The 20,710-nt window shown below is 35.2% G+C and overlaps 3 protein-coding genes across 5 annotated transcripts; 1 reads left to right on the top strand and 2 right to left on the bottom strand.

The window, feature by feature from the left end:
* Positions 1-1,187: 1,187 nt before the first annotated feature.
* LOC110696232 (NADP-dependent malic enzyme-like) lies at positions 1,188-7,006 on the bottom strand. The gene is made up of 19 exons (XM_021873512.1): positions 6,822-7,006; positions 6,345-6,538; positions 5,674-5,794; positions 5,504-5,578; positions 4,944-5,095; positions 4,730-4,835; positions 4,534-4,599; positions 4,195-4,362; positions 4,026-4,109; positions 3,844-3,942; positions 3,490-3,537; positions 3,313-3,366; positions 3,100-3,198; positions 2,914-3,003; positions 2,558-2,635; positions 2,371-2,445; positions 2,199-2,289; positions 1,607-1,735; positions 1,188-1,518 (listed from the first exon to the last, which is right to left on the bottom strand). The coding sequence occupies exons 1-19, from the start codon at positions 6,855-6,857 to the stop codon at positions 1,430-1,432; spliced, it is 1,854 nt and encodes a 617-aa protein (XP_021729204.1). The 5' UTR covers positions 6,858-7,006; the 3' UTR covers positions 1,188-1,429.
* A 1,042-nt stretch (positions 7,007-8,048) lies between these two features.
* LOC110696231 lies at positions 8,049-17,326 on the bottom strand. 3 transcript variants are annotated; one of them, XM_021873509.1, is made up of 11 exons: positions 17,010-17,326; positions 13,913-14,056; positions 13,456-13,511; positions 13,296-13,373; positions 13,025-13,137; positions 12,878-12,943; positions 11,447-11,548; positions 10,785-11,346; positions 9,770-9,975; positions 9,259-9,422; positions 8,049-9,096 (listed from the first exon to the last, which is right to left on the bottom strand). In XM_021873509.1, the coding sequence occupies exons 1-11, from the start codon at positions 17,135-17,137 to the stop codon at positions 8,961-8,963; spliced, it is 1,755 nt and encodes a 584-aa protein (XP_021729201.1). In that variant the 5' UTR covers positions 17,138-17,326; the 3' UTR covers positions 8,049-8,960. The 3 variants fall into 3 exon arrangements, with proteins under 3 accessions (XP_021729201.1, XP_021729202.1, XP_021729203.1); XM_021873510.1 differs by having other exon boundaries at positions 13,913-13,990; XM_021873511.1 differs by lacking the exon at positions 13,913-14,056 and having other exon boundaries at positions 17,010-17,325.
* Positions 17,327-18,790: 1,464 nt separating this feature from the next.
* Positions 18,791-20,001, top strand: LOC110696222. Its single transcript, XM_021873499.1, has 2 exons — positions 18,791-18,907; positions 19,603-20,001. Exons 1-2 carry the CDS (start codon positions 18,791-18,793, stop codon positions 19,999-20,001), a joined length of 516 nt encoding a protein of 171 aa, XP_021729191.1.
* Positions 20,002-20,710: the final 709 nt, after the last annotated feature.

Genomic DNA, 20,710 nt, shown 5'->3' with positions numbered 1-20,710 from the left:
GATTTGCCACCCCAAAACATTACTTAGTTGACATTATATTAATAGCTCTATGTATAGTAAAAATAATTAAGTTATGTTCAACAATTGTAAATAAAAAAGTTAACAAGGTTAATCAACATAATTTGGCAAAAAAAAAAAAAAGAAAAAAAAGAAAAAAAAGCTCTAGTCATCGTTAGAGACAAAATTAAGGTTTTTGGGATAGCTTTAATTTGCTCACAATTAACAAGCATAAGAGTTGTAACATAACTAGCCTCGAGTGTGACCGCCTAGGGCTCACACCCTGTACATATCCACTATAGGTATTAGGTAATAGGTAGTGGGTTTAGATATGGGGGGAGGGGGGTGTCTGCTCATGTACCGCCCTGCCCATCCATAGTTCTAGACTTGTGTACAAGTCCAAAACACAAGCGACACTACTAATTAAATGATACGGGAGGATAGCGAATGATTTGTGATACCCCATCCCTTATATACATCCTACCAAAGTTGAAGGGGATTTTTCAAGCATGACATTTGATTCGTCGTGATTTTCAGGTATTTTGGACGCGATTGATCTTTTAGAGGAATCAGAAAAATTTTAAGGGATAAAACTACACTGCATGTTATGCAGATTTAGAGTCTGGAATGAATGAGCTTAATTGATTAAGATATGATGATGGGCTAAGCAAGTATTCCATAATGCATATGCATTGCCCTCAAATGATTTGGACATCAAGGCTGTTAGGCTGGCTATAGAGAGAGACAAAATGCCAGGCATTCCTTGGCTTCTCAACTGTATCCATCCAACCTGATTGATCGAGTCGTGCCCCACATTATCCCACTTGCCTCCACGGTCTATAACAAGGGAGCTACAAGCTCTGTTTCAGTTGTTGCATTGATGCAGCAAACTGACCCAGGGTCTGAACTCACCGGATGCTCATAATTGTAAAAATTACAAAGTTCTTCTCATAAATAATGAGTAATAAACATACGGATATTAGCTGTTATGTGTGCTTTATGTGGCTGATATACACCTTATACAACAAGATTTAATTCCCTCTATGTATAATTTTCAAGCATGTTTATACACCCTTGCCCCAGCTTATTCTTTTTACACCCGACAGATTCTCAAGATTTGCATTCGAATAAGTTTGATAAAAATTGAAGTCTTAATTCATAAAAGCAAAAATTCAGCTGAAGGAAACAGCTTTGAGCAAAATTATTAGTTCAATATACTGGCTGGATTTTATAGAAGCTAATAGCAGATCCGGTAGATACAATAATCGTATAACAATGCATAGCACTATATATTGATCTGCAGACATTCAAGAAAGGAATGTATGCAGAAAATTAGCCGGAGTAGAATGTAAAGATTACAAAAGGATAACTAGACTAAGAAGCCCAAGTAAAGGAAGATCCAAAACTGCAGGGAATTTCATAACCACATTCTTCAACGGTAATTTCTGTAATTAGGGCTGTACATGCAGCTCTCAGCATATTTTACCAGATTCTCTGGCTGTGGAAGCCGACTAGCCAAACCTACACAAAATAACAGATGGATAATCAGCGGACTACAAGAAGATCCAAGTATTTCTTCATATATCAGACAGTTAAAGTAATTGCTCACCGAGTTCATAAGCCTTCTCTGCAACTTTGGCAGCAATATTAGCAGATATATTTCTAATGTCTTTGTATGGTGGATAGATAAGTCCCTTCGCTAAGTGCTTTTCTGTAACTTGTGCAGCCAATGCCTCAGCTGTTTACAGATTGATAAAGAGTTACTTTTACTTTTTCTCCATCAAGGAAGATAACAAAGATCATAGGGTAGGAAAAAAAAATGATTTTATTGTGCTATTTAAAAAATTTCTGAAAGACCCAGAGAGATTAGCTTCAAAAGTAGGAAGAAGATAGAGCTGGTCAAAACTGGCCTCATCCAACTCAGGCCGTGTTTACAGAATGCCAGCCCAATTGATCGGACTTTTATGGGGAGTATGTTACCGACTCCAGCTCAATCTATACCTGATCTTATCAATTTTCTGCAGTACTTTCCAGGCCAAAATGCAGCCTGGCCTGATTTTTTGGACAATGGAACAGTCCATGATAAGCTCTAGAAGAAGAGTTGTAAGAAGAATTGTAGAGGCTATATGTCTTTGCACAATCACAAAACAAGAAATCAAAATTTGTAGTTTAAACTTTTACAGTTTCAGTGGGGCACTTACAGGCAGCCAAAAGCATGTCATCATGAACACGAATAGCACCACACATTATCAGACCCAAACCAAAACCAGGGAATATGTAAGCATTATTTGCCTGCAACATGACAATTAAAGGTTAACTTTCAATCTAGATAAAGAGGGTCCCTAAAAAAAAGGCAGTGGATGCAGGTTAGACCTGGCCAGGAACAAAAGTATGTCCTTCATATTCGACGGGATCAAATGGGCTTCCACTGGCAAATATTGCTTGGCCCTAAATCATTTCAAAGAATAAAGCCATATTCATGTCAGTTTCATCTTGTAGAAAAGAAAGAAATAAAGGTGAGAATTGAAAATTGAAAAGGCAAACAAAAACGGTAATTTACCTTGCTCCATGTGTAGGCCTCCTCAGCAGTACATTCTGACTGTGATGTAGGATTTGATAGAGCAAGGATGAGAGGTTTCTGCACAGATAACCACATGAACACACCATGTTAAGCTTACAACTAGACCTAGCAAAACCACGCCGTCCCAGGTTACTTGAAAATACATGACCCAAAATTGATCCAACTATTTACCCAACGTCTCAACCTGACCTGACTCAAAATTAATGTCACAATAAACCCAAAAATGATCTAACCCGAAGCCAAACTAAGTGAATCATCGCACAAATATGGCTCCAAACCTAGATCGTTTAAATACAAAACAAGAAGCAGAAACATAAATGAAAGTAGAATGGTACCGAATTGATAGATGACATGGCTTCAACCACCTCCTTAGTGAATGTCTTTCCCTTTCCAGAAGTACCTATCAACACAGTGGGTTTGATTACCTGAGAAATAAAGGACACAGAAGTAAGTATAAAACTTTAGTCACAAGAAAATCTCTTATTGATGAAATGCCTTTTTAGTAGCCAATTCTCGTTCACCTGTACTGCTTCTAAAAGAGTTGTAACAGGTTTAGCCTCATGTGCCCAAGGCAGTTTGAAAGACTGAAGCGACTCCTTCCTAGAGCTAACAACAAGTCCCTGCCATCAAAATAGTAAATAAATATTGTAAGTAAAAGATAATAAGAGTCAAGAATGATAAAGTAATGGCCTTTATATGAAATTTTAATAAGCATCAGGATGAGTGGATAATACCTTGGAGTCTACAAGCCATATCTTCTTTCTCATTTCTTCAACAGGAGCATTTGTCTGTGCAAAAACAGCAGAGAAAAATAGTAAGGTGGGATAAAAAAGGGGGAGTAAAGATGAGAGCATGGTTGTAATGAATTTCCAGAAACAAAAAAAATGAATAAATTAGGACCAGTTTGATACCTTGTTTGACATCTCACGAGCTATAAGCTCAGCGATACCTGTTCCAGCCTTCAGATAACAAAAGTTTCAAGTGTCAGATAACAGAAGGAACTATCTAAAATTAGAAAGGACTGAACATGTATCCAGTTGAACCAAGGGGTGGGGGGAGGGTGCAAAATGCAAGAGAGCTGCAGTAGCACAACCAGCATCATCTGAAGTTATTTGAAGAAGTGACAGAATACAAGATGATATGTTGATATTATTTCAATATTTCTTTATCCAGGAAGCAACTTTTAGCAGTTTGGGCAACATACGAATACAAATAATACTGCATATATATAGTGTTTCTCAAAATAAGCTTGTTAAATTGCTCACTTCTCCAGCGCCCAAAAATAAGAATGTATGGTCAGCCAAGTTTCCTCCCAGTGGTTTCAAAGAGGCAATGAGCCCAGCGAGAACCACAGAGGCAGTACCCTGCACTCAAAACAAGGGGTTTTACATTACTTGAAACTTCTAAAAGAAATCACACGATCTTAAGGCACGAGAACTTTCACCACCTGTATGTCGTCATTGAAGACAAGGTGAGTTTTGCGGTATTTCTCCAGCAATTCAAATGCATTATGGTTGGCAAAATCTTCGAACTGTATGAATGTCATAATAACAACAGAGTTAGTTTATTGGGAAAACATGTTTATTGTAATTAGAGGCTCAGAATTTGTGACTGACCTGTACTAGGATTTTCTCGCCATAGTTCTGCTTGACTGCAGACATAAATTCCTGAGCAAACTCAGCGTATTCCTTCCCTGTAGCCCTATTTTGCTTCAGACCAATGTAAAATTCGTCATTCAATAGCTTCTCATTATTTGTGCCAACATCAAGGGTTATAGGCAAGCACTGCAAAGGAAGAAGATAAGAAAAACATACAGTTAGATCTGGGAGTAGGGACTTAATAGCATGCCTTTATGCATCCAGATGAACAAATCGTCAGTACAGATTACATGCTTCACATTCAGAAACCATAAAAATGATTACAATATAAGAGCTTAATCAAAATCAATTGCTTACTGCTGAAGGGCGAACTCCACCAAGTGCTGTGTACAAGGAAAGTTTTCCAACAGGTATGCCCATTCCCTAAACAAAGTAAGTTTGTCTTATCAATCATGACTACATGAGTCTAACAGAGAAATCAAGGTAGAGTGGAGGGAAGTTAAAAAGGAGTGCCAGAGACTTAAAAAGGAAGCAGATTATACATGCTCAATACCTGGCAACCAAGGTCTCCTAGTCCAAGGATACGCTCACCATCAGTAACCACGATAACTTGAATATTCTTTTCAGGCCAGTTCTTCAAAATCTCAAGAATTTTTCCCCTGAAACACCAAAAGACATCAAATTCTTACTTCCTAAAACATAATGCAAGTCGAACAAACTATTTTTATCCTACAAGGAAAATAATGAGAATGCTCCAGAAAACATACTTATCCTTCAAACTGATGAAAAGACCTTGGGGGCGTCTAAAGATACTTCCATACTTTTGGCAAGCCTCACCAACAGTTGGAGTGTACACAAGTGGTAGCAATTCTTCAACATGGTCAATAAGAAGCTTATAAAACAGTTTCTCATTCCTCTCCTGTAAAAATTACAGCATCAGCAGATCAATCATGCAACACTTACATCTTACTATGAGTCACAACATACATTTAAGTAGCATTTTGCAAACTGATGCCTGTTCAGAATTACTTTTGAGATTATCATGTATTATATGATTTCCATCAAAGTATATCATTTATGAAATTAGTGGCTGCGAGGTCTGTCTTTAATTCAACACTCCAAATTGTACAACATGTACTGTCCTGTAAGCCATGATCATTACAATTGTAGCTCTCCAGCTCCAGAAATTACAAATAAAATTCTCAAATTAACATCAGATTATTGGCTTACACTACTTAATTATTAGTAGTACATGTAAAAAAAATCGAACTGACAAAATAGCGCCATACAGTAACAACTTTTGTAAATGTCAAACACACAGATATACCTGAAGATCCATCATAGCAATGTATTTCTGCAAGGGAGTTTCATATTGTCTGAGAGTCGCCAAAAACTTCTTCGCCTGAAGATCAAAATATCGCGATTAAGAACTACTACTCTAAAGCAAAAATAGCTTTTAAACAAATTTGACAAACAAACAAGGTTTAGTGATTTAACCTGAAGCTCCTGTGACAGACATGCAGGTGGTAATAAACCACGCAAGTAATGAGCATCTCTTTCTTTCTCTGTAAAAGCAAGCCCTTTGTTGTGATGGGGATCCCTCAGCAATGTATACCCACTGCAATAACAGTACTTGATTAATATATGATCACGAGAAATCTTTTCGGCTTTTTCGCAATCAAAAACATCCAAAGAGTTCAACACATGCCTTCAGAAAATTTCTGTTTACAAATTTCGATCTAATACAGGTAAAATGCAGTAATGCAGAAGTCTTGTCTTGACTAAAAGAACCTCCAAGAACTAGTTAATCCATAAATCTTTAAATCCAGGAAATAATTTCTCAACCTCCATTTCTGTATAATCACGAAAATTATTCATATATTATGATTAAGCCATAATTTCCTTTTTTGATCTCACAATCAGACATTACATGAACACAACAAAGCAAAAAAACCCATTTCATATATTCATATTTTTTTTTACAGTAGTTACTTAGAATAATTTAACCATTGTACAAGAAAGAAACCCATATCAATATATTATGATGCACCAACACGTAAAAGATCAAAATTCTACCATGAAAAAATTACTAGAAGCAACAAAAACGACAATACTCAAGACCCGAGATCAAACCCGTCTACGGAACATAAAATAAATGTAACAATCACCTGGCAACAGATACTGTCCAAGGAGTGATATGTTGAGCCTCGGTGGCAGAATCCTCACCGTACACGTCCTTAACACCCCCACCAACACCGTTGGATCCTTGAGTCATCTCATCCAGTGCATTACCAGTACTCATAATTCCTCTAATCACCCTTTTTTCTCTCTCTCCTTTGACCTTCAAATTGACCAATAATCTCTGCAACAACAAAAAAAAAAATGGCACAAAAACTGACAAACCCAGAAAATCAATGAAACCCAGAAAGATACAAATTGTTCCTTTTGTTGCAGAATACGTGGGTTATTTTTATAAGCAAATTTAGATATGTGAAAAAGGGTAGAATTAGAATTTTTTTTATTTTACAAAAATAAAAAAAAATAAAAGTTTGATTTGTCTTAGGACTAAGATTTGGAATCAAGATAAAGCTAAAACGTGGCTTAATAAATTTGATTAAAGAATTGTAAAAGTAAATGTGAATTACCAAAAAATGTGGTCTGTTTCTATTGAGTGACATCATTATTACAGTATTTTTGGGTAATTAGTATAAGAATTTGATTTGGGTGATGCAAGAGGAAGGTGTTTACTGAGAAAAGTCAACTTTCTTTTATTGAAAGTCAAAGGAGAGAGAAAAGTTTTTGTGAGAAATACGCGTATGTTGTTGGTGAACCATGACTAGACTGCACTTTTAATTATAAAATGGTGTGCTCATACTAGCAGTCTAGAAATGTAGAAATTATGGAATTCAAATGTGTTCATACATTATGTCTAAATTTAGATGCTATAATTGTACAAATATTACTCAAATGAGAAAAGAATCAAATTACAATTTAAAATTTAGAATCATAATATTAACATTACTCAATTTTGGATGTTGAATTACACTATGCTACGATAATTCATTAAAACTTATTTTACCACCTTCATTTGATCCACTTTGATATGTGTGCATTTGTTAGATTGATATTGTATAATTTTTAAGAAATGAGTTTATCTTAGTTTCGAAAATATGTTTGTGACTATTGCACCAAAAAAAAAAAATGTTTGTGACTATACTTTTATAGCCAATTTAAATGTCATAAAAGATATGTCAATAATTTTAAAAGATATTGAAATATTGCCATTCCATTTTCTTGCAAGTACTTCCTAATTAACGATTTCCGTAACAAAACTCCCTAAAAAATTGATTAGTGTCAAATTAATGCTAGATGGTGTTAGAAAATACATATAAACCTATAATCTATGTTTGAAGGAATTGTTAGGGGGTGAGGTTAGGGTAACCTCAGATGTTGATATCCATTTTAGACAATTAATAGAGTGTTTTTTTTTTTTTTTTTTTTTTGGTTTGATGAAAAGAATGGCGCATTAATTCCTTATATTAATAATAGAGTTTATTAAATACGAGAGTATTGATCAACATTAAATTTATTGAATAGATGTTTATCTACGTTCTAAAAAGTTTCGTTGACAAATATTGTTAACATGTATCTTTTAGATAATTATTAAATAGCACCAACTGTGACTTTATGAGTCTATAAATTTAGGCATCATAACTAAGGGTATTTTTGGAGCAAAGTTCCGAAAAGTAAAATGAAAATAAGAATTTGAATGATGGAGTATTGTATTACAATCTACATTAATATCACACCAAAAAAAAAAAAACATGTAGACCAAATAAACTAATCTTGTACAGGAAAACAAGGACATGTAATGATATGAATACAAAAGGAACGAGGAACTCAAATCCCTCAAGCCGCCCGTGGGTCGCACCATGCTACCAGCAACGAAGCCTGTTTGCCGCTGTTAGGCCTATTGCTGCCCTTGATTTGTCTAGCACGTTGCAGCAACATGTTAAACAATTGTACTGTGGTAGTATGATCGAAGTTGAGTACTTGAGTTGCCACATTGCCAATTAATTTTATGTTTTTTTGTTGAGGAAGCATTGCCAATTACTTAAATAGTCACATCCTATTATTCACACACAAAAAAAAAGTCTTAATTATAAATATTTAAAGCTACAAATGATTGAAATAAAGTGATGACAAACTTATAGAAAGACTGCAGCTATAAAATAGAGGATACACTTAAACTTTCTTTCCAAAAAAAAAAAAAAAAGGTACGCTTAATCTGCAAAAAGAATCATTGTATTGAATTTTATTCGATTCCCCAGTAAAATATTTCTGGTTATACGAAAGCTATATAATGACCTGGGATTACTCATCTTTATGACCATCCATACAGGCCAAAAAAAAAAAAAAAAAAAAAAAAAAAAAAAAAAAAAAAACAGCTTCTTCAAAAGTCATCACACCCTTCTTCAAGGTTTCTTCGCTGTAGTTCATTCAACATATATAGAACCAACTTGCACTCATGATACAACGTTTGAGTTCTTACTAGCAACATACACAGAAAACAAAGCTACATGAAAGAACTACTCTATAGACTAATAGACTATAGTCTATACAATCTCATATGTACTTCTAGATGGCTGTCCTTCACAGGAAAATCTATCAATAGCTTAGTCTCACTTGTTCCGAATAGACACCTAATCTCCCAAAGAAGACTATGACATGGGAGCAAATACAAATGCAAGTACATATAACATATTCAAGAAGCAATTACACTCTTATCGCATGTCATCTGCAACCTGAGAACTCCGAACTCCCCAGAAAGTTTTTGGCTTCAACTTCTTGTTTGCGGCAGTAAAGAGCCAACCCATGTGACTCTCACAGGTAGCACAGTTGGCAATGGTCCATTTATATCTACAAAACATACATAAACAAAGAGCTTATATATTAATTGTTGCTAAAGGAAATTACTTCCACTTCACTCCTATGGTACAACTCAAGCATAATAGCATACAAACCGAAACATATAATTTGGCGGTAATAATGATCTGACAGGTATTAACTTGAATAGCATACCCTGGAAACCAGCTGTATTCTTCTCTTGGTCGGCCAATCAGTGCCAAACCATTGGCTTTGTAAAGAGTCATTATCTCATGCACAAAGCCATTTGGATTAACATATGCACCAAGAGGGCCTTCGTTAGACATCACCAGCATATCACTTCGCCTGGCAATTACAGTCTGTAACAAGGCAAGAAGAGGCAGAATCATATTAGTCAAGGTATTACACAATTTAAACTCATTTTGACAAATACATCTTTTAGCACAATAGGTAAGAAACATCAAAAGCAAAGTGCATCCATTTTAGTTGCTGTAGTAATGGGTAAAAAACAATAATGATGGTGGAGGTTCTTATTATCTGAATCAAGAACCTTAGGTACCCAGTGCCAGTCTCATTACAAACTATAAGCCCAAGGCCTAAGGATACAGCTCCCGACCCTCAGTCCTTCCTTTTTCATCCAACTAAAAGACGAAAAAGGTTGACAGGAAAAATAAAAAGGCTGGAAATTTAAGTAATTCGGTAATACCTGACAGTTTTTACACCTCACACGATCAAAACCTTCAAGTAGTTCGATTTCTCGACGTAACCTATAGGAGACTCCATTAATTTCTAGGAGCTCCTGTCTTGTAGACTCGGATATAGGAATTTTACTGGCAATATAAAATGACAAGATATCAGGCTTTCTAACAAACCCATCCATACTCGGCGCTCCAACAACCTGCTTCCACATATCTGCAAAACAAGCGGAAGCACCCTTGTAAGAAATTGCAATGCACCTTCAACATAGCCTACTTAGATTTCCTCACTTTCACATCAGAACGCAAAGCCTCAAAAGTCCAATCAAAACTAAAGCTCAGAACGAATGGTCCTCATTATACTTCCATAAGAACAGTGTTTAGGTCACAGAAGCTAGCACTATTACACAAGGATGCATTTATGAACCTTTTATTTTAGTTGGAAACTGGTCGTTGACTCAACCTAAAAGTCTGCCAGTGTTATATCTTCTATGAGCAAAATTATCAACATATTTATTTTATGCTCTGGCTACATCACTAAAAGAATATATAGTATAGCTGCTGCAGTGTCAGAAAATATTTCACAGGAATGAGGAACCATTTGACATTGGGTAATGAGAAAGACAGCAAAAAGATCAGACCTTCAAGAAAATAAAATTGGGAACCGAAATCCATTCCCTTGCTCCTTTTTTTAAAGCTTTATTTATATTGGGTACTAGTTCTCCCTAATTTCCACTTATTGCAATTCCACCTTATAGAAATTGAAGCTCAATCACTTTAACCACACAAATACCTGATCTATATCAACGCACAGCCAAGGCTATTCATTCACCAAATACCTGATCTAGGACAGAAATGTGCAGGAACTTTATGCAGATTACAGACATCAGGATTTTGAGATTTTTAACTGAAGGAGAGGGAGTGCCACCAAATATAGACATAGAACGTAATGTACAGTAACATTTTGCAGATTACAGGCATCAGGTTTTTGACTAAAGGAGAGAGAAAGAGAGAGAGAGAGAGTACCTGCTGCCTTTTGAGCAAGAGTGAAAGAGTCATACATCTGGTATACCCAGTATGGCAGGAATGCTCTGGGAACTGCACGGAACTGATTCAAATTGGCAGACATACCTCTCTTCCCCCATGCATCTCCTTTCTGAGGCGATTGGTTAATTTTATCTTTGTTTGCAACTCCTGAGGCAGCATCTATTCTCCTTCGACACTTTGATTGTGATGAACCATCACTTGATTTAGATTGTCCAGAGCGAAGCTCTGATTCACAAACATATTTCTCATCATCACTGCTTGTTGACTCATCAATCGTATCATATGCGCAACAGGACTCAACAGCACTTTGATGCAATCTCATCTCTGAAATTGAAAGCTCATTCAGAAAACTTTCCTCCGACTCTGCATCAGAACAATTGCTTTCAACTGCATCTCTATGTCTCTTAGCCTGATGATGAGATTTTGTAGCATCAGAAAAGCTCCGGCTACTAAGGTTACTTAATGGCGGTAAGGTTCCAATTGCGTCACGTGGGGTCCTCAAAGGCAAGTCTTCTTCAATGACCTCAATCTCTCCACAAGGCTAAAGACACAAATTTATTTGTCAAATTAACTCCTCAAAGCGGGATAAATAGCATGACAGTAGTAGCATTATGGTAATACAACATTGGGTTTGTTCTTACAGCTCCATCGGTATCGATCCAATGGCGTCTAACATGGAATCGCTGCTTTCCATGAGTAACTACATTGACAGATCCATCCTCCAAACGACGATATTGTCGAATCTGAATCAGTGGTAACAAAATTTTGAATTAAGTAATTCATGATCAATGTAGTCTACACATAGGCTACTAGATGTACCCTATATTTTTTTTATTATTATTATTTTTTATTTTTAGTTTTTTTCTGATACTGAGCATGGCCTTTCCGACTAATGACCATTGTCACGTATCTAGCTATATCACATATCTGGCCAAGATCTCTCATAGGAATGGAATGGAGCAACAAGGGTTATAGCATGTAGGTATATTTTGCAAGTGAGAATAAACTCAAAAAACAACAGAACTAAAATGCACCTACTCACTAATATAATCTTTTGACAAAATAAAACAAAAAATAGATACTAGTTGTAAGAACTTGAGATAAATAGATAAAGAAACTATTACTCACATACAGATCAGCTCAAGTTTATCACGATTTGGGAAAAGTTTAACAGCAAATGCCTTCAGGCTCACTAACTTTCTGTTCTAATTTTGAAATATTATGAACCATATGACAACTTTCTCCTTGGCTAACTTGAAGAAGTGAATGTCAAAACATAACATACTAAATTTCACATCATCACAGAAACAGAAAAAGTGTTTCATTCCAACACAACCTTTAGTTATCTCATGTAACACTAAAATGCTTCAATATGAAATTTTCCAAACTAAATATGAAACAAGCCACATCCATATTATTATAAGTTCTCTCATCACTGATCAGACACAAGCGCACAATCTTAGTTAGCAAAGCTTGCCAAGGAAACAAGGAGAATATGTGATTGCGAGAAACTATGGATTTAATGAGTCCAACAAGTGGGGGTAAAAGAAGGTAGAAGGGGAAAAATCATTTATAAAACAAGGAATAATAAAAGGCCACAATTCCAATTTAGTTCATTTCAATATTAAAGGCCACTTTCAATATTGTGTGAATTAAATTTTGAACAATCCCAGATTCCCATATTACTCTTAATATTACATTTATACTTGTTTAAGAAACTTAAAAAAAATAAAAAATAAAAAAAGACCAGCATGAAATGGTGAAGATGCAAAAAATTTAAATGGTGAAAGATAGTATCTTAACTTCTTAAGTATATATCTTTAAAATGATACGAAATCAAAAGTGTCCCATTATTTAGGAGCAGAAGAAGAAGTATTTTCACAAAGTTTGTTATGTGAAAACACATGGGACGGTAAAGCTGAGAATATAGGAAGGGGGACACTAGTTTTGAAACCTCCGAATAAGTAGTAACACATCTATTTTGCAATGAAGAAGCTTAAAACAAATAAATGAGGTGCTAAAAGCGTAAATCTGTACATTCATTAAGAAATCAGTGAAATTAGAAATAATACCTCTGCAGTAGTCCCAACAGCTGAAAACCTTAACCTTCCAAAATCAAGGTCTCTATAAACACGAACCTGAGCAATATACATAAATTGCTCAAAAAATCTTAAGTTAAGGATGAAATTCCTGACAAAGATGGCAAGTTGTTTACGTACCACACCTATGGTATAAGGGGAGTCAATCTGACCCATTGCTCTTTCTACAGCTACTATAAAATTCGGCTGTATGATTCTTAAAGGAAGAGTTGCCTCTGGGAACAGTACTACACCTGGACAACATATGTTTAAGAGGGGGGGAAAAAATCAATTCACCTTGTATCAAAAATTAAATATATAAAAAATAAAAAGATTTAAAAAGATAAAGCAAGACAAATGTGTTCAACTGGGATATATTGGCACATAATTAAAGAATAATTGATACAAAAACCTTCAAGATAAAAAAGAGGGAGAGTCAAAATGGCGCCAGTATCAACAAAAGCTGTCCTGTGATGAGTGTCTTCCACCTCTGCAACAATACGCTCAATCAGGGAAATTTATTTTACATAAACAAGAACTTACATAAGAGTGTAAATGTTACTTATGCCTACCGCCCAAATAGGTATGCAATGACGCCAGACAGGTGTCAAATGTAAATTCACCCAGCCTGCCATGAGCATAAACACTAGAGTAAGAGAAAGAACATTCAAAACAAGAAGTCAGAGGCTTAAAATTATAAATAAAAGAAGTCATACTTTATATGCTACGCAAGTACAAAACATATTGAATCCATTTTCTAATTTTTCATTCTGGATGGACTATGATAGTCATCATTTCTGACTTTCAGCCATCAACAGCACAAATTTGATAGATATATTCCATTGATAATTCTTCACTCCCTCTCACACAGCAAGGCCAGCTTACCAACACACACATACAAGGCCAGATAATAAAAGATTTGAATATGCAAGTATGATTATTTTCATGCAAACTCAGGAGTAGAAGAATGAAGATTTCAGTCTGCATACAAGATGGGAAAATAAATTGCATCAAACCAGAAATAGATACCAACTATCACTCTTTGTAAGTGCAACCGATTGATAATTCTTCAACTCCTTCTCACGCAGCAAGGCCAGCACACCACATCTGCCCCAAGGGAAAAGAAAGAGAAGGAAGGGAACAATATAAGGAAGAACAGGGCCTTCTGAAAGACTGCATAAACAACCATCAAGCCACATCAAAACTGCAGCATTAAAGAAAAGGTGGCCGAAGGTGTAACTCTCCAAATTTGACAACAAAAAAGCACTCCACTCATTTTGCAAATCCCAACCAACCAAAGGAGCAAATATAAGGTTCTAAATTTAGCATATTTCTCTTTAAGTTGAAAGATCTAGGTTTTTGCCACTTAAACCAAAGATCTGGAGAAAATGCTTAATTAGGGTGCCTCTCACAGAAATTTGGGAATTGATTTAGGCCAGAATCAATTGGAGTCACTTAAGGCCAGCTCGCAAGTCAAATAAACCCATGACTTGAGTTGGATTTTTAAAGCATAGAAGGTAGCAAATGGCCCAAATATTGGATTAACTCACATGAAGCGGATCTAGGATCATTAAATTGGTGGGGCACAAACTAATTCCCAATTTAATGAATGCCTCATTTTATCTTCTATTTCTGTCTTATATGTAACAAATTATTAAAAATGGTGAGAGCGTGTCACCAAAACCTTTCATTAGGTCCACCTATACTCCCACCCACTAGTGATGGCAGTGAGTAATGGTGTTTTCACTTTTTAAACATCAAATTTTGAGCATCTTCAAAAACATATTTGCACCTAATGGGTTCCCTAATACATAATAAGAAGATGCAAAATCAGAAACCAAATAGGTAAGGGCAACTACTGAATATGAAAGTGTGAACGTTGACCTACAAAATGCTAAACTCTTTTTTCTTGATACTAGGCTAGCTGATTATCTAGTCTGGAATCTGGATCTTTATAAGGTATATTAGATAGGTTAAAACACTATTGAAAGCATAAGGATTCTAAGTTGATTATGGGGAAAATTTAAAGGTGCGGTAACTTGCCTCATCCTTTCCCTTCCCTACTAGTCGAGTAAAAAATCTCAACACTCGAGAGACACCGGAGACTCCAACTCCAAGGAATTCTTCATTGGCAAGAGAGCTATCACTTTCCTAATAAATTAGAAACATATCTTTCTTTATCTCTTTAAGGCACAGGCAGGCCTATCTCATGGGTGGTTCAAGACGACTGGTGCCTCTATTTACTAGACCTAAAGGTAGTTTACTTACTCAAGAGAGTATGGAACAAAACAAGCGAGGATGCAGGAAACAATCTTATTTCTTCAACTATGATCCAGTTTTGCTGAGATGCAGCTATGCTTGGATTGCTTGCTAACGCTTATGCTTTGACATTAACCTTTCAGCATCAGTCACTTTGGTTTTCTCAAACCAAGCAATGATCCTAGCCCCTATCCTTATATGTGACCTGCCATTTTACAGCATAGGCTCCATTACATAGCGTGATCATTATCTTGGGCGTAGACCATTAGGTTTAACAGATCATAGATCATAAACAAGCTCAAGGATATTAATTATTTGTTCATGACAGTTGACTACGAAGTAAGAACTTGTCTAAATGAATAACCACGAGTATTCTATTACCACGATGCTACAACGCTCCTCCACAATGGAGATGATTGTATCAAGCAAACCATAACCAAGGTAAAACAATAAAACAGAGAGGATCACCCTCTCATAGCAAACTACTTCTAGGTTTCCCACAGCAATAATAGAGAAACAACAAGCTGGTGAGACACAGCATGAGCTTAATCCCCAACGTCTTCGAAATCTTGTTTAAATGTTTCCAATTTAGTAGCTTAGACTTTATTGAGATCTAAAATAAAATGGGTACTATTCTACCTCATCCCTTAGCATCCTCCACACCACTAAAAAATTGGGAGAATAGTGCTTCACTACAAAGGAATAGTATTGAGGGGGAATTTTCCTAATAGTGCAGCAATGAGATTAAATGGACTGTCACCTTTACCTCAAGAGTGACCTACCTTAGGAAAATGGGTTCTGAAATGCATTTTTAATCGTAATAACCACCTATTTCACATATATTCCAGGAAAACAATAAAAGAAGATAATTTGTAATGTCACCAAACATTTCATAGCTAGTGGCTACCAAAGAAAACACCACCTTCTTAACCTCAATGTTTTCCAAATCCAATCCTGAATTCCTGATCATCTTCATTCAATTGTATTTCAAAGATAGGGTGTCAATCCAAACCTTTAAAAATAAGAGAATCTCACATCCCCTATAAGAAAAGGTCTTATTGAAAGTGGGGATCACATCAGAAAAAACCTGATCATCTTTAGCGACCTTATCATCCTCACTTACAAATTTGATATCATTTCACAGCTTTCTACCATAAACTATCTTAAAGAGGAACTTATAAACAATGTCACATCCTCATCCCACTAAAGAATATCTTCTCTCATACTTAACCGTTTTCTTTTTTTCACCAATTTCATGAGTTTACTCTTAAGTTTGACCCACTCCCTAATAAGCTCCTCCTCACTCTCTACTTCTCTAGCTTATTTAATTCACTACTCCTTTATAACATATCTTCTCTTAACTTGAATATTTTAGGCAAGTTTCACGATACAACTCAACACAATATATCATTATACATCATTCATCAGTTCCATGTCCACACAATCATTGAAAACTAAAAACCCAATTTCATTCTCCTTAAGTTACATACTAACTAGTAAGTAGTAACTACTTTCTTTAATCTTTAAGAGTTTTAACATTATTACTCAAACAGGTTGCACCAATAACTCTCCGAACATATCCTGTTCAGCACTGTCATGTCCTATGATATTGAAATGTCGATTATTCAGCTAACCAGCATTAATGAATCCCTATAATTTTAGCTAATTTTCCCGACATTCGACAACCAAATTAATTTAGCACAAAAACCATACATAAACCCTAAAAGCGACAAAAACCAGCAATTAAACAAAGGTGAAATGATCAAAATCAAGGGCAAAACATCAATTTAAACATCAAAAGAAAACAAATAAAGAAATCAAATTGAGTAACAGTGAAAAAAATTACAAATAGAAAATCAAAAATTACATAGCATGATCATCATCGGAGTCCTCGGGTAAACCTTCGACTTCTTCAATCTGCAATTCTTCATCATCGAGCTCTCGAATTTGCTCAATTTGGTACCTTTCTCTCTCCAAAATGCTGTCTTCGTCCATTGAAATTAGGGTTTTGGAGCTTGAATTTGTGATTAATTTGGGAGTGAGGAAGAGTTATTTATGTTGTAAGAGTATTTATTTATTTAGTAATAAAATCCTGAACAAACCCAGAATTTGTAATTTTCCAGATACGTCGTTCATCTTTCTTTTGTTTTCGACAAATGTACTCAGTAAATCAGTAATTATTTGATCTTATAAGGGTTCGATGTCTCTCCCTCCTTTTGCTACATTTGGTGTAACAACTAAGTTGAGGCGGGGCACTAGGGGCGGGTTCACGATGTACTCAGGTGAACTGTGATTATGGCGCGCACTTATCTCCACGTGTTAAGTGTCTTGGTTAGGTAAGTTTTATGTGTCAAAATATAGTATGCACGAGATATAGAAGTATCGAGGGTCTTGTCCAAAAAAAAAAAAAAAGGTATCGAGGGTGTTGAAGTGTTTGCAAATCTCCGTGAGTTGAGTGTATTAGGGTAAATTTATTGGGGGTCTTGAGATGAGTCTCACCCCAAACTCAAGCGTTAATGTAACAAAAGACTCATGTGAGTCTTGGAGTGAGTTTGGAAAATTGAAACTCTTCTCCGGTCTTTGCATGGGATAAAAATTGTTGTAACATTTGTCATTAGCCAACCAATTCTTGTCACCTTACCTAACATGCAATTCAATCCAAACTTCACAACGGCTTATTTGTATATATATTGCAACGGCTACTTGAATGTGCTCCAACTGATATATTAACGGCTAAATCATGATCAATTTGTGTATATACATAAATATCATGATATATGTATATTTAGCCAAAAAAAAAAAAAAAAAAAAAAAAAAAAAAAAAAAACCTATCAAAAATATATATACAAAAAATTTCCTCCCAAAAAAAAAAATCATGGATCCAAATCAAAATTTCGACTTGAATTCTTTTTTATCTTTATTACAAAATAATCCTCAATTATATTCCACTATGAATTCATCTCAACAAAATCAATCTCAAAATTCATCAAACTCACATATGGGTAATGCACAAGTGCAAAATTTGACCTAATTTCTCCAATCTCAAAATTAGCAGTCTACTCCTATAAATAATATTGAACAACCTTGTATGACACCCATTAGTGGTGAATCAACATCCGACATTTCATTTCAATCTGATAATGTTGATGTTACGACTACCACTCGTAGACCAACATGCCGCAAATCAACCCAAAAAGGGGATAAAAAAAGGGTTGAGTTGGTCGATCGAAGATGACTCACTCCTTGCCATTTCTTGGTTAAATACTACCAAAAATAATGTCAATGGCAAAGCACAAAAATCAGAGCAATATTGGGAGAAGATTGCAGCTTTTTGCAATGAAAATAAAAAAGAAAATCAAGTAATGAGGGAGGCAAATTCTTGCAAACAAAATTGGTGGAGAATTAATAGTGCCCTCAGTAAATTTGCAGGTTGTTACGCCAAATACAAAAATAAAAGTGGGTACAATGAAGCATTGAAGCTATCGGAATCACGTGCATTGTACCATACATTGTATGCTTCAAAATTTCATTATGATAGTGTGTGGAGTGTTGTGTGTATTACACCAAAATTTCAAAATGAATTAGGAAGTAAAAGCCCGCAAGAAAGGTTATGGTAGCGAATCTTCTACGAGGAGCAAGTTGTCAGAAATGGGGGACTACACCTCAAGTGGAGGGGACTTTGAGGCTCTAATTGAGGATGAAGCTAAGAGGCCACACCAATGGGTCAACAAGCTGCAAAAAGGCTGCAAGCTGCCCAAAGAAAAGGTAAGAGTGTTGTAAGTCATCATAGTAGTGAAGCCCTTTTGGTTGCAGAAGTATTGAAGAAACACGTGCACAATCAGCTAACCAGTTAGCAGATTTAAAATAGCAAGAACTTGAAAATCAACTCTTGTGTGCCGACGTCACCAAGATGGGTCCTTTACAAAGAAAGTTGCATGAGAATAAATTACAAGTACTTGCTGAGAAATAAGGATGGACTTTTGATGATTAGGTTGTAGTAGGATACTTATGGTATGTAGTTAATTTAAATTAATTTGTAATAAAGGTAGGAGTAGTATTAGTGTAGACTAGTTGTAGTAGTATTTTAAATTCATGTTGTTGTTGTTGTAAAAGTAGTAGTAGTAGTAGTAGTAGTATGTTTAAATAAAATTTATTAAATTATATGCAAAAGTGAGAGAAATGAAGTGATCACCTACTATTTACGTAAACCCACAACCGATGACGTTCAACGTCTTCTACAAGTTAACAAGGCTAGCGGATTTCCTGGTATGTTAAGAAGCATCGATTGTATGCGCTGGCAATGGGAGAAATGTCCAGTGGCATGGCAAGGTCAGTACACTCGAGGTGATCAAGGGGTCCCTACCATGATATTAGAAGTTGTTGCTTCTAAAGATTTATGGATTTGGCATGCCTATTTTGGTGTTGCAAGTTCCAACAACAATATTAACGTACTGGATTAGTCTCCAATATTTGATGAGCTTCTTGAAGGCCGAAGCCCTAACATACAATACACAATAAATGGAACATTGTACAATTTAGGATACTATCTAGCAGATGATATCTACTCTGAGTGGTCGGTTTTTGTCAAATCTATTCCTCGAGCTAACATGCTCTCTGAGAAAAGGAAACGATTTGCCCAATTTCAAGAAGGCGCGAGAAAGGATATTGAACGAGCATTTGGAGTCCTCCAAAAGAGATTCACAATTGTATGTAATCCAGCACATTTGTGGAAAAAAAGTGAAGTAGGGAATGTCATGAAAGCATGCATTATATTGCATAATATGATCATTGAAGATGAAAGAGATGATAACTACGAAATGAATCCACCAAGAGATATCCAATACTCTATAACAGTGTGAATCAAGTAGAAGCACCTAAACTTCAGCATGGTCTTCTTCGAAATTATTATGCAAATCGGGATCAATACTTCGAAAATCATATTTGAATTCGTAATCGAACTCAATGTCATCAATTGCAACATGACTGGATAGAGAATATATGGTCACGTTTTGGAGGAGGTGCTAATGACTAATTATTGTTGTTTTAAATTTCATGTTATTAAGTTTAACTTGCCTTTTGATTTCAAGTGTTGTACAAGTACAATTGTTGTTTTATATTAAAAAAAAATCGCAATATAAAAAATTTCGTAGTATTATAAAATTATCATTATGTATTATAAAATAAATTTAGTAATTATCGTTGTGTATTATCTCGTCAATAACAAGTTTTACAATATTAACTTAAATTAATTTTATCCGAATTATCATAAATGAGTATTAAATTATTAGACATGAATATTAATAATGTTTATAATAATTTTTTTTAAAAAAAATAATTAAAGATATTTTAAAAAATAAATAAATCTATTTTTGAGAGGATAAGTGAGTTTGGAGTGAGTCTTAGAATAATGTGTGAATTTGGATAAACTCTTATATGAATCTGAATAATAAAAAAAACATTTAAAAGTTAGTGGAAAGCTGATGTGGCAGAGTTTTGAGTTTGGGGATAAACTCACCCTTAGCCTATTTTTGAGATTTATTTGTCCTAACCTTCATCTAACTAGAGGAT

This window comes from Chenopodium quinoa, unplaced genomic scaffold (genome assembly GCF_001683475.1).
Source record: "Chenopodium quinoa cultivar QQ74 unplaced genomic scaffold, ASM168347v1, whole genome shotgun sequence".
NCBI lineage: Eukaryota > Viridiplantae > Streptophyta > Magnoliopsida > Caryophyllales > Amaranthaceae > Chenopodium > Chenopodium quinoa.
Note: the sequence above shows the minus strand (reverse complement) of the source record. Positions and strands in the feature narration are given on the sequence as shown.

What these genes read in the sequence shown, in the direction of transcription:
- LOC110696222 (XM_021873499.1), top strand. Translation starts at nt 18,791, where the DNA reads ATGGGGGACTACACCTCAAGTGGAGGGGACTTTGAGGCTCTAATTGAG. An exon ending in GCAAGCTGCCCAAAGAAAAG is followed by an intron (nt 18,908 to 19,602) that starts GTAAGAGTGTTG and finishes GTACTGGATTAG; the next exon opens with TCTCCAATATTTGATGAGCT.
- LOC110696232 (XM_021873512.1), bottom strand. Translation starts at nt 6,857, where the DNA reads ATGATGTCACTCAATAGAAACAGACCACATTTTTTG. An exon ending in TCTTCAATGACGACATACAG is followed by an intron (nt 3,943 to 4,025) that starts GTGGTGAAAGTT and finishes TTTTGAGTGCAG; the next exon opens with GGTACTGCCTCTGTGGTTCT. An exon ending in CTCTTTTAGAAGCAGTACAG is followed by an intron (nt 3,004 to 3,099) that starts GTGAACGAGAAT and finishes TTTATTTCTCAG; the next exon opens with GTAATCAAACCCACTGTGTT.
- LOC110696231 (XM_021873509.1), bottom strand. Translation starts at nt 17,137, where the DNA reads ATGGACGAAGACAGCATTTTGGAGAGAGAAAGGTACCAAATTGAGCAA. An exon ending in ATTGCATACCTATTTGGGCG is followed by an intron (nt 13,374 to 13,455) that starts GTAGGCATAAGT and finishes GTATTGTTGCAG; the next exon opens with AGGTGGAAGACACTCATCAC. An exon ending in GGATCGATACCGATGGAGCT is followed by an intron (nt 11,347 to 11,446) that starts GTAAGAACAAAC and finishes TTGTGTCTTTAG; the next exon opens with CCTTGTGGAGAGATTGAGGT.